General features: G+C 42.1%; 1 protein-coding gene across 1 annotated transcript in view; it reads left to right on the top strand.

The window, feature by feature from the left end:
- C8a (complement component 8, alpha polypeptide) overlaps positions 1 to 13242 on the top strand; it is a 67586-nt gene that overhangs the window by 37692 nt on the left and 16652 nt on the right. The window contains 7 exon segments of the mRNA XM_005398770.1: positions 3128 to 3295; positions 3298 to 3335; positions 4831 to 4939; positions 4975 to 5030; positions 6968 to 7058; positions 7061 to 7115; positions 7117 to 7184. Coding sequence (XP_005398827.1) covers positions 3128 to 3295; positions 3298 to 3335; positions 4831 to 4939; positions 4975 to 5030; positions 6968 to 7058; positions 7061 to 7115; positions 7117 to 7184 — 585 coding nt within the window.

Genomic DNA, 13242 nt, shown 5'->3' with positions numbered 1-13242 from the left:
TTCACCTTTGGAGGACGCCATGCACATGGATAGAGGCCCATCCTGGCGACTTCATTTTAACTTAATTACTTCTTTAAGGACTCTGTCTCCAAGTACAGTCGCATTCTGAAGTTATGGGGCCTAGGACTTTGACCTGTGAGTGTTGGGGACACATTCAGCCCATCACATAATTGAAGGGGGTTCTTATTGATTTTAAAGTACGAAGAACAGCCGAGAAGCATAGAACATGGAGGCATCAAGCTATGCAATGAGCTCTCCTCCTGCCCAATCAACCACTAACCCAGCCCCACTCTTGCCTGCTTCATCCGGGAGCTTTTCACACGTTCTTCCTGGACGACAGCTTTGCTCACTGTCAGCACCAGACCCAGAAGAACTCTCCCCAGCCTCTGAGGTGATATCTTGATAACTCTTCATCCCAAAATCTTGGAAACCTTCTTCAGACCCTGTTTTTCTCTAATTTAAACACTTCCCAGTTTCCAGGTTTTAGTTATTGTTAAACAGTACACATCTGTGAAGGAAACAGTATTTGAACTCCCAGGCTGGGACCTGTATTTCTCCCAACACCCTCTGTCACTCCCTGTTCAGGGCTGATTCCTGACAACAGCTGGATGTAGGTATTTCCAGATTAGATTTTAAAAGCGCATTGAGAATATGTATTGGGTGGAAACAAATCTATATGTGTTGTACATTAGAGCAAATGTAGGCAAATTTCACATAAATGTGATTATGACATACATACTGTTAATACTTACCCTTTTCATTTAATAATATAGTTTGAAGACCTCTGATATTTTCTCTCTGTCTCTCTCTCGATGTTTTTTGGATTTTTGAGACAGGGTGTCACTCTAATTCAGGCTGGCCTTGAACTTACTATTTAGCCCAGAATGGGTTCAAACTTATGGTGATCCTCCTGCCTCAGCCTCCCAAGTACTGGGATTAAAGGTGTATGCCAGCACACCTGATCCATCTATCTCTTTTTAAAAAATTTGTCCAGAGATGCTTTCTGCATTTATAAACACATGCATGCCTGTACACACACACACACAGCAACACCCACTGTTTTTCTTTTTTCCTGAGACAAGGGTTGCTCTGTTGCCTGTCTGGTCTCAAATTCACAATCCTCCTGAAAGCTGGGGCGACACCTGTGCCACCACACCCAGCTTCTCTGTCTCCTTTTTTTCTGAGCAACATAGTGTTGCCAGCAGGAGCAATAGGAGCCAGGAAACCCTGAGTAGAAGGCAAAATTCAGCCTGCAGATTTTAGAGATACAAGTTTTATTAAAATCCCACTTTTGCCCTCCAATGGCAGAGCTGAGTAGCTGCAACACAAATCTATGGCCTGGGAAGCTTATAGTCATAGTATTCCCTATTTAGATATTTACTTTGTTTTAAAGAAATGTTCGCTGACTCTACTATAACTACAGAATAACTTATTTGACTGCTGTTGAAAGAGCATGAAATTCTTTCCTATTTTTCTCTTATGAGTCATGCTGCAATGAACACTTTCATACAAACATATTGGTACACACATGTGATTATTTTTACATGGTAGTTTTCCAAAAGGTAGAGTGTCTCTGATTATAATTTTATTTTGACTGGGCTTTTGCACTAATTTTATTGTTTAGTGGATACAGTACAATCTTAGGGCTCCTTGTTGCTTTGAGTTTTTGTTTGGCTGATATAGAAGCTGCATTTATAAGCTACAGGCAGAAACATGTTCACTAAGTATGCAGATAGAAACTACGGGGTTGAATAAAGTTAAGGAACACAGATGTTACTGTCAAAAATATCTCAGGGGAAATAAAGTTCAGCTTTGACTATGAGCAAGTTACTTAATTTTTTTGAGCTTCAGTTTCTGCATTTGCAAAATTGTCAGGAGGTTGAAAGTTAATGTATGCTAAGTGTCTAGGTTAGTGTGGATTCAATTCTTCATAGCTATTAACACATCACTTCCACTAATAGGAAGAAAGAGATGGGAACAAGAAGGGAAAGGGAAGTTAACATATGCTGAGTCCCTGCTCTATATCAGGGGCTGCAGCAGTATCCATTTGTTATTGGAGGAAGGATTTCTTCATTTATCACTTGCTCCTGTGCCACCTCTGTGCCTTGTCACAGTGCCATAAGCAATTGTGATGGATGCTGAGCCCAAGGTAAATGCTGAATGCATGAGACATTGCCTCCCGCATTCAAAGAAGGCCACATAGAGGAGATGACATCTCAGGTGGGTCTTAACAGCAAAGTAGGAGTTTGGAAGACAGAGACAGCAATGATTTCATTATCTATAACATAAGAGGCTTTGCCTTTGAACTGTTAGTCAACTCTCATGTTTTTGTTCTATTGACAAAGTCACAATCAGTCACAGCAAGTGGCCAAATGTGGAATCCTATAGGTGCCTCCCAGACCCACACATTGCTCATCTCACAGTCCAGGCTGCCTCAGAGGCCACGGTCCTTCTGAGCATGGGAGTCCTGACCTGAGCATTGCATGTTATACTCAGCATAAACTTTATCACTAGTAGCAGAGCCCTTTTCTGAAATAGTATGAATAGTAACAGTAGCAACTTTTATTCAGTACTCAGTCTATGTTGAGCTCGGTTATGGTCCTTGACAGGGCTTAACTCTGTGAAGAGGTCAGTGTTACTGATTGCTTTTTACAGATGGCTGATCTGCGGTGCAAAGAGATGAAACGACTGGTTGTGGTCTCACAGCTGGAAGTGGCCGAGCTAGGATACTGACTCCTGTGTTTAGACTCTTAATAACTACATATGTTCTTCATTAAATTACTCAACGATGTTTATGTCCAGAGGTAAGTGCTCAAAGAAATTTAAGGATAAGTCAAAGATGGATTTTTTCCCCTAAGATGTTTTGGCAGTAAAATCTGGACCCCCTAACTTTCCTCATCTCTGAGATCCCACATAAGGACGTTGGTCTGATGCTCAATAGAGCCATCTGGATGGTCTTCTTGAAGGAACGGGACCCAGGCCTAGGCTGCTCAGTTCTCAGCATCACCTGATCTCCCAGGGCACCTGTAAGGTACCTGAAGGAATCCTAAGAACACAGTGGAGAAACCACTGCTGCAGCTAAAATGACCTTCAGAGGACACCTGCTATGGTCTTTGCCTTTCCAAAGCTCTTTCCCAGCAGCTGTCTCTTCAACTTAGGTACAACATCCTGACCCAGAGAGAAGCACAGAGCATGTACAATGCCAGGTATTACAGGAGCCAGTGTAAGCCGTGTACAGGGGGCAATGGGGGGAGCTCCGGGTCCAACCCTAACTGCAAGCGACTATACTACGGAGACATGAGAAGCCCTACAACTGCCTGAAGTACCACTTTGAAGTAAGGGAACAGAGGCATGCTTGGGCCCCCTGAGGGGAGCAGCCGGCAGGAGAGACCTGTCAATGGAGACCCTGCTCTGGGAGCTCTTACTTTCCATCTAACTAAGGTCAGGTTATGGATTGTATACGTTATGTCTCCAACAATAGATGTCAGGACAACAGGATTTTGAAGTTATCTAGCCATGCCCTGTCCACCCCCACATTTCATAGGAGAGAACAATTGATGGATGATGATAGCAGACTTGTGGGCTCTGTATTGAAGCAAGTTGCTTCCCTCATCCCTTGCCTTAATCAACCTCATATCAGGCCAAACTAGAAGATGCAGTATCATTTTCCTGACCTCAAAGATGACCTATGGTCTATGTGTGAGGCAAGATGGACTAGAAACTAAATATATGGACACACACACACACACACACACACACACAAAGAGCTAAAAAGAGAATAGATAAATATGAAGCAGGGAGAAGTTCACCAAATTATCTATTCCATTGTTTAAAAAATACTTTAATGTAGATGCTAATTTATTTCATTTATACTACTAGCTTCTCTTAGTTCACTGAGAAGAAAGTTTTATATTATTATTCATTTGTTCCTTCTTTGTAAGAGACAATTATTCTGTCCATGTCTTGTACTGAGTAACTACTTTGAAGATAATGATACACCATGTAGTAACTTGTTAGTCTCGTATTATTTTGTTATGAAATTTTGTGTTTTTTTCATATAATAAAATGAAAAGGGTGGCTGAGGCTATGCTGTGGGCACAAAGGATTCCCAAGTCCCAGTGGCCCGAAGCAACCATGTCTTGCCCGTTATAAAGTGTACATCCCCAGGAGAAAGGAAGCAGCATCGCAGATGCAAGGGACTCATCCAACATAGGCTCTCGAGACTGCAGAGCCAAATAATGACAAGCTCTGGCATAGTCTTGGCTCCAGGGCCCAAGACCATGCCTCAGAGCTGAGAAATGCAACCCTGTTGTGTGCCTGGCCTGGAATAACTGAGCATTGTAGACAGCTCTGGAGAGCACTATTGCTTAGGTCAGTGGTGGCGAACCTGTGGGATGCATGCCGCAGCTGGCTGTTTGTTACCATCGAAAACTCTAAAAGGTTGGCCATCTCTGGCTTAGGTGGTCATAACTGGCCAGCTCGCCTTGCCCCTTTCTTCCCAGGCCCAGCCTGCTCACAGCTCACTGTACCTCACGGTTTAGAGGCGAGCCCCCTCCCCAGAAAGGATGAACCAGCCAGAAAGACCACACTTAGAACATAGTTTTTTTTTTTTTTATTAGAATAGATATCTATCTTAAACATATCACTAAATACCCACTAACACTGCTGTGTTTTATGCATTTTAGTGAATACCAATCTGGATTAGCCTTTTCAAAGAATTCCTTATCATAATATCATTTGATATTTTACAAAGTAAAGAATTAAATGCTAAATATGAGGTGACAAGTAGCCCTATATGCACAGAGCTAATATTGAGTTATTTCTTTGCAGGCCTCGGCAGATACTAGAATGTTCTCAGAGTTGTATGATGGTGCAAATGACCTGCTTTCAAAAGTAAAAAATGACAAATTCCAGTCAAATGGAGTAACTGTTGGCATAGGTCTGATGAGGGTTCTTTTAGTGCAAATGTGGTTGCATCCTGGTCAGAGAAGTCTGCATTCTTGTATAAGTTAGGCAAGTACAATGAGGAGGTATTAAAACATAATGTCTGTGTCTCACACTACTCCATAATCTACACTGAACACGTATTACCTTAATTGCATTAAAAAGTACAGTAGTAATTGAACCTTAATTTGCTTGTGTAATTGGAAATGTCTGATCAGTGGTAATCATGTTTGTTTTTCTTATTACACTTCGGCACACAGAATCATCACAAAGGGAATAAAATTGAGTGATAAGGCTCTTATCACGTCACCCCCCATCCTTTTTCATGGTTACCTAGAGCTTATAGGAAAAGGTGTAGAGTGCTGATGTGGGAAAGAGAAACAGTCAGACCTTCTCAATTTGACTTGGAAGATTTCTAATGAAAGTCTTCTTGTTTCTCCAAATAGACAAGAGGGCTGGCATGCTCAATAAATCTTTCATTTACCCATCAAATGTTCACTACTAAGTACCTATTATTCGGAGATGTCAAGAAATGCTTCTTTGAAATGACGTCCATCTAAGCTGAGCTCTAAAGATGAGTGCAAGATATCCAGACAGAGGAAGATGGAAGTTGACAGCAGGGTGTAGCAGTCAGCTTTCCATCACTGTAATGAAGTGTCTGAGATGATTAACTTAGAGGAGAAAAGGTTTATTTAGCTCACAGCCATGGAGCTTCTGTCCGAGCTTGAGTGTCACTGCTGGGGTGGCTCTTCTGGGGTGGTGGAAGGCAGTGGCAGGGAGGAAATAGTGGAACAAACTGCTTATATCATGAGGCAGGATGTGAAGAGTGAAAGAGGAAGGAATCAGGGTCCCACAGTCTCATTTAAGTCCTGGTCCTCGGTGATGAAGGAGCTTCCATCAGACCCATTGCTAAAAGTCTTGCCACTCCCAAGCCAAGCCACCATGGGGACCAAAACTTTATCACATAAATCTTTAGGATCTTTCAACATCAAAACTATGGCAGTGTGTTAAAAATAGGAGTTGTCATGCACAAAGGCTTGGAGATGAGAAAAAGAGCTCCAGCCAGCTGAAAGCACAGGAAGAGGGAGGAAAGTAGGGTGTGATGAAGATGGACAGGTAGTCAGGGGCCAGAGAAGCAGTTACAGAATTGATTAGAAATGCACCGAAACACCTCAACACTGCCAGCACCCGGATGGTGGATCTCATTGGGGTTCAAAAGTTATCTTGGATAATGAAGATACAGAAATACCTACTCAACAATTATGAATTCTGGATCTTTGCACAAATGAGCTATTGATTGCAGTCTGGCTATAACTGCCCCATAGTCCATGTTTATACGAACTTCTTTCTAAAAGTGGGCTGTCTTTTCCATCCTTTGCTATCATTTTGAACCAAGGTTGCAGTAGAAATTCCTATAGAGGAGCTTAATTCTCTGAAGCCACCCAATATCCCTCTGCTGCTATCTCTTATTAGATGAGAATCCTGCTTTTATTACTTCACAGAAAAAGATCACACCTAGAAAGCAAGCTCTGTGAGGGAAAGGGCCTAACCTGGTGAAGATTATGTCCTCTGCACCCAGCAGAGACAGTGCAGCCATAGGAACAATAGATATCTGTTCAACATATGAAATAAGATGACATTTCATCATGACACCAGAAGCATTCTAAGCATGCTGGTAATGGGTACAGAGTATTTGCAGAGGAGGCTGCAGAGGGCAGTGCTTTGATAAAGCTAGGGGAGCTGTGGAGGTGAGAATGGATTGGGGACAGAAAAGAGGTGGGCAGCAGAGTGAAGAGGTCACTACAGGGACTAACCACACATGAGTGGAAGATAACCTGATCCATGCTGGGACAATGGGGACAGAGATGGAGGCATGGGAGAAGAATTCAGTCACTCACTGGTGTACAGTGTATGCTTATAAAGTCTAATAACACTTTATGTATTTATGCTCATGTGATCTTCTTGCCTACTAAACATTTTGCACTGTCTCACGTGATAAAATATATGTGGTCACCCTTGGCAGAGATATGGCTTCCTGAGAATTTTCATAAAGATTCAGACTGCTCACTTTAAGATGAGGCACAAGATTGTACTGGGTGAAGGGATGCTGCAGTCACGGTGGAGTTTCCAGAACAGTAGAATTATGGCACTTACTCCACGTTCACTGATGATGTCTGGATCCATGGGTGGCACTTATGAATACATCCTGTTGCTCGACAAAGCACAAGTAGAATGTCTTGGTAAGTAGAGCAGAAGCTACATGCACACCGGGGCCAACACACAAGCCAAGGCATGCTTGACAGTTGGGTAAGCCCTCATTCTGAGCCCTGGGCCATCTCATTTAGTTTCCGTGACAACTTTGTAAGGTGGCATGTGTTATTATTTGCAGAGAAGTGATATTCATTGGAATGACTTGCTAGTAAGCATAACGGACAGGATTTGAACTCAGAATTGTCTGGTTGTTCCCCATAGTATGTGTTCCTATTACCCCACAGTTACCTTTTTAAAAATAAAGAATTTTGGAGATTGTGGTATTTAAAATGTGAAAGCTTATTTTAAACGTAAGTTTTTAAAATTTTTCTTCAGTACTGGGCATTGAACCTAGGGCTCCGTGCCTGCCAGGCAAGCACTGTACCACCAGTTACATCCCCTAAATGTAGGTTCTTTGTTGATGGAACTTTCGTTTAGTCAGTCAATGAAACTAAAAACTTAGAAACATCTTAGATTCCCCCTTCTCCTTTGCCCCTGTAATCTCTAGAGCCTCTTCTTTCTTTCCCATCTACCCCTCTTCTCTTTCTGTCCTCCTTCAGTGATAGGTTTGAGTCCATCTTTCATACTGATTGGCTCCTAAATGCGCTTCCAGGCTATTCTTAACAACTGACACCTGACAACTCTTTTTACATCACAGAACTGAGAGCATCACTTTGTTGCCCAGCATGCTGAATGGCCAAGAAGAATGACATTGACAACCTTCATGATCTCTCTTAAGCTACTAGAACAGTGGTCCTCAAAGTACGGGTCCCAACTGGCCACTTGTTAGAAAGATGGATTCTCGGGCCCCACCTGAAAGCCACCTGAATAGAAAATTCTTGGAATGAGCTCAGAAATCTCCTGTCAGCAATTCTGACGCTTGCTAGAGTTTTAGAGCCAGGGACCTAGTCAATGAGAGAGTGGCAGTGGACAGAGCTACCCACACTGTAAAGCCAAGTTCAAATTCCCTGTTTCAAGATTCTTCCACGAGTGCACCAGAGGGCCCAGAATGAGCCCTCCTTCCCCTCAGCACATTTGTATGTGTTCAGTGTTGCTTGATCTTTAAGCAACAATTTTCTAAACACTGATATTTTCTTCTTGTCTATGTGAAAGCAGATATCATTGCTTTCTATCGCTTCAGCCCTCGATACAAAGCTTAGTGCATAGTTAGAATGCAGAACGAAACAGGGAGCATTAACTTATATTCTAGGCTGAGGCCATTCATTAGTTCATCCATCTGCCTATCTACTTTTTAAAAAATAAGTAATTCAAAGTGCTGTACCGAGCAGCTGACATGTTTGTGCCGGGATGTGATTGTGGTTCCCACTCACACATAGCCGTGGTGTATTCAAAACTGTAGGTCACAATCCTACAGCAGGTCTCAAAATCAAGGTATGGGTCAGGACCAAAATTTTGAGGAAGAGCAACTCTAAAGAATAGAATAGAAAATAACTGGACTTTGGGCATTGAAAGTAAGTTATTACTTCAGGAAACGTTTCCAGTTAAATACAAACCTGTGTACAGGTGCTACGTCATAGTACAAAATAAATAACTTACTGTGGTGAATTGTCTAAAAAGAGCTGGAAAATGTGTTCAAATTGGTCTTTCTAGAATCATTACAAATAGGAGAAAGGAAAAAGAATTAACATTTGTTGAACACTTTACTAGGTTTCAAGTGCAATTACATCAATAATTCTCACTTAATTTTCTTGCCAACTCTTGGAGGTTGGTGTTAGGGGCTCACGCTGCTCAGACAGGTGAATTACTTTCCCCAGTGCTGCTGGAATCTGGCCGCAGATCCTGGGTCCTGTGTTTCCCCTTGGTGGTCTCAGGGTTGTCTTTCATTCAGGCTGCAATGTTGGGTTACTAATTAATTGCTTGGGGCGTGTGCAGGCCCTTCCTCTTTAAAGTCTGTGAGGCAGAAATGGGCTTCCAGTGTGGTTAATATTCAAAAGGAGCCCACCGACAAATTGTCCCAGGGATAATTACCTCAGCTCTGTTTATAGAAAACCATATGTCGATAATAGCACAATTTGCTATTTGTGAAGAGCTGATTTTCTATAAATCCAGAAAGTTAGTGTTGCTTTCCTATAAATATGGAAATGTGCTAATCATCACCTCATCTGCTGGAGACCGCTAATAAATCAGAATGTCATTTACATATTAACCTAAAAAGAACAAAAACATCTACCTTCTTTCCCTTTGACAAACAGCATCGTACACCCCCTTTCTCTGTATTTGATGTTTAGCTCGTGTTCTCTTTTTCACATCTCCTTCTTTCATTCCTATTCTTAGTATCCAGTTCTCTCCTTTTTTCTCCATCTGTCCTCGTTGTCACTGTTTTTCTCTTTCTGTGTCTTCAATCTATAAGATTTTAATTTCTATTCTATTAAGTGCTTGTTTCCAAGAGACATCTGTGTGTACAGTCATGTCCTCAAATGGCCGAGCTTCGTATGGAATGACTTAAGTGAATATACCGATCTGCGCCGGGGGAATCTTTTGTCCTTGGGTTGCCTCAGATCCTCTCTGGGTCTGTTTCAGAGGATGTATAAGGGTGTTTTTTTGTAATGTGTCCTTTAGATCAAATGCCTCTCCCCCAAAGACAGCATGGAGCCATGCATCAAAAAGTCAAGGGGAGCTTTGGATGTTGGGAGGAAATGTTAGACTTCAGTGAGATCCAAAAACTTCCTCAAGGGCTGCACTGACAGCTTTCTATCTTCTGCAGTAACCAATATGTCTTTAGGCTTGAATTTCTGGATGTAGATTTTTTTCTCCTTGTTTCCTTCATTGGAGTTTGTATTATTTATCTTTGTATTAGCGTAAGACAAAGAGAATAGTGTGTTTTCCATTCTGGCTTCTCTAGAATCCAGCCCAGGTACAAAGCTGACAAATTACCTTGGGCAGATCAAGTATTTCAATGACACCCTTGTGTATTTTGTGATTTCTTCCTCCTCTGCAATGCTGTTCCTTCCTTTCCTGTCTTGCTTACCTGCCACACCTTGGCTCATCTTTTGGAACCCTCTAAGGAAGTGGTGGCGAACCTATAGCACGTGTGCTATAGCAGACTGCTTCATTGAAAGATCTAAAAGGTTTGCCATCATTTCTGTAAGAGTATTTCTGCTTCTGTGATGCCTGCCTGACCTTCCCTTGCCATGTCTCCCATATCTTCTTTGTTCATAACTTCATGCAACCACATTCATTGAGTGTCCATCCTATATCAGATAACAAAATCAGTACGGTCCCTGTCTTTGTGATGCTCACAATGCAGTGGGGGAAATGAAATAAACAGCTCCAAATTCTTTTCTTTCTTGCTTCCTATTTGTGAGATCTGCCTGCTTTACTCCTGAAATATACATAGGCATCTTTCTCTCTCTCTCTCATTAGCTCAAACCACCAATACTGTTCATCCAGATACTGCAGGAAAATGACAAGCTTTCCTTTTCATATTTCCTTTCTTTTTAGGTTATCCTCATTGCTCCTACAGCACTGGGACATACTTAGTATATTTAGCCTGGGGCCTCTGTCTTGGCTGTTCCTGTCCCTCCATCCAGGCTGGCCCTGGCTCTGAGGTTCGCATAGTAGTAGTCTTATTATCCAGGCTTCAGCTGAAGTGCTACATTTTCAGAGAAGCCCTTCCTAACCACAGCTCAAGTCTTTTGTTCTGTCACTTGTCTTGGGTCTCAGCAAGTCACTATTTGGTTACCACTTTGTACATATACTTATGCACTTACTGTCAATCTCCTCTTCCTGGAATGATCATTTCATAAGAGTAGGGACTTTATCTGTCTTGTTCCTTGCTGCAGATTTATTTCCTAGCACAGTGCTTGGCACATAAGATGGGCCTAATAACTGTGCTGAGTGAGTGAATAAATCAATCAAGATATAATTGAAAATTGTGCTAGACCTGTATAGAAAAAGAATAGGTTGTAGACACCGAGAATAACACCTGGTGGTAAGTCACTCACTTAGCTTAGGATGGTCTGGGAAAGTCTCTTTGAGGGTGAGGTGAGATGAGAACCAAAGGGTAAAGAGAAGACATCAAAGACAAGGGAGAAGGGGTTTGGAGCAGCATGGCCAGCTTGGACGAAGGCCCTGCGGAGGAAGGAGTATGGCAGCTTTGACAGTGAAAGAAGCCTGCAGGGCCAAAGCCTTTGACTAAGGGAGAAAGGGTAGGAGCAGAGGTTGGATGACACCGAGAGGAGTAGCCCAGGGTCTTGCTGGTGTGGAAGGAAGTGCAGACTGCATGTGCAGGGACGGGGTTCTCCAGCGGAGCTCACTGTGATCTCACCCACGTGTCAGCGGAAGCCCGGACTAAATGGGCCAAAGGTGGACTTGGCGTTTAGGAGGCTCTTGCTGATGAAGAATGGAGACAGAAGAATGCAACAGAAACGGAACATATTTTCAAAGTAGAATTTAGAGAATTTATAGATGGACAGGGTATGGGTGATGGGAAATGCTCTTTCCTTGATGAAGTATTTCTACTGTACATGTATTCTAATATACATGTACATTTCTACTGTACATGTACATTTCTACTGTACACGTGTGCATGCACACACACACACATGATGCTAAGAAGACATGATGTGTCTGCCTAGGGATGCCAGCTTCCTGGTAGAGATACCTAGAGGAATTTGCAATAGGGGAGGGATTTGGGAGCAAAAAGCAGATTCTGTCATCTCCAGACAGTTGCAGCATGTCCTTCTCACCCCAAACCCTGTGTTCTTCTGAATTTTTAAAGTAATTTTGCTTTTGGTGGTACTGGGGGTTGATCCTAGGTATTCAAGACATCTGACCAAGATCTGTAGAATTAAGACACATGCTGGTGGCGTAGTAGCAAGGAGTCTGAGCTTTGCAGTCAGATACATCTGGGTAGAAATATTCAGGTCCATACTTTAGTCACTGTGTGACCCTGATTGAGGTAGTTACTGTTCCTTAATCTCAGCTTCTTTAAGACACAAAGAGGAATGGGAATAAAGGTTTATTTGAGAACAACTCCATGTTATATGAAAAATTTTAATAGATATATTTCCCTTCAGTGCAGGATATTAACATAGCATAGCAGTTAAAAGTATGAGCTCTGCCACTTACTAACTGTATGATCACAGGTAAAAAAATTTAATCATTTTAGTCTCAATTTCTCATCTGTTAGTTGATATGTACCATTCATATCATAGAGAGGTTAAGAGAAGTAAGTGAATGTATCCACAGATAATATTTAGTACATTGTCCAGATTCTGAAAACCACTCAGTAAATTTCAGCTACTGAAGAAGGTTTGAAGCAGACTGCTTGGTTCAAGTTCTATCTCCATCATCTATCATCCTCATGAGCCACAAGCAAATCAGGTAACCTCTCTGTGTCTGTTTCCTATTCTTCTATATGAGACAATGGCAGTACATACCACATGCAGGTGTTATGGCCATGAAGTGAAACAACCTATGTGACCGTGTAGCCCAGTACCTGACACACAGTGTTCAAAATGTTACTTATTAACACTGTTCTATGTCAGTGTCTGTCTTAGTCCCTTTTCTATCGCTATGACAGAATACCTGAGACTAGGACAGAGATTTCTTTCATCTCACGGTTCTGAAGGTTGGAGAGTCCAAGAATATGACACAGACATCTTCTCAGCCTTGAGTTGGGGGGCGGGTATTGGGCTCCATCACAACTTTCAGAAAAGCTGAAAGCCAAGTGGGTGCATGTGGGAGACACAAAGAACTTCCTAACAACCAGGTCTAGCAAGAATAAACCCATTCCCACAAGAAAGGAATCAATCGCTCTTCATGACCTAATCACTTCTCAATGGGCCCACCACCTCTCACCACCATTACATTAGGAAATACATTTTAACATGTTTTGGAGGGAGCAAACTACATTCAAACCCCACCACTTTTACCACATGTTTCTTATCACTGATTGTCCCATTTTAAACTCTATATCTTAACTGTTCTCACCTCTGTGAAGTGGGAAACGTAGGAAACCTATCTCACAGGATTCCACAACCATTCAGCTTGGAGCATTGCTCAGATGGAAGGGAAATCATTATC

This window comes from Chinchilla lanigera, unplaced genomic scaffold (genome assembly GCF_000276665.1).
Source record: "Chinchilla lanigera isolate Chin_1 unplaced genomic scaffold, ChiLan1.0 scaffold00063, whole genome shotgun sequence".
In the NCBI taxonomy this organism is placed as follows: domain Eukaryota; kingdom Metazoa; phylum Chordata; class Mammalia; order Rodentia; family Chinchillidae; genus Chinchilla; species Chinchilla lanigera.
Note: the sequence above shows the minus strand (reverse complement) of the source record. Positions and strands in the feature narration are given on the sequence as shown.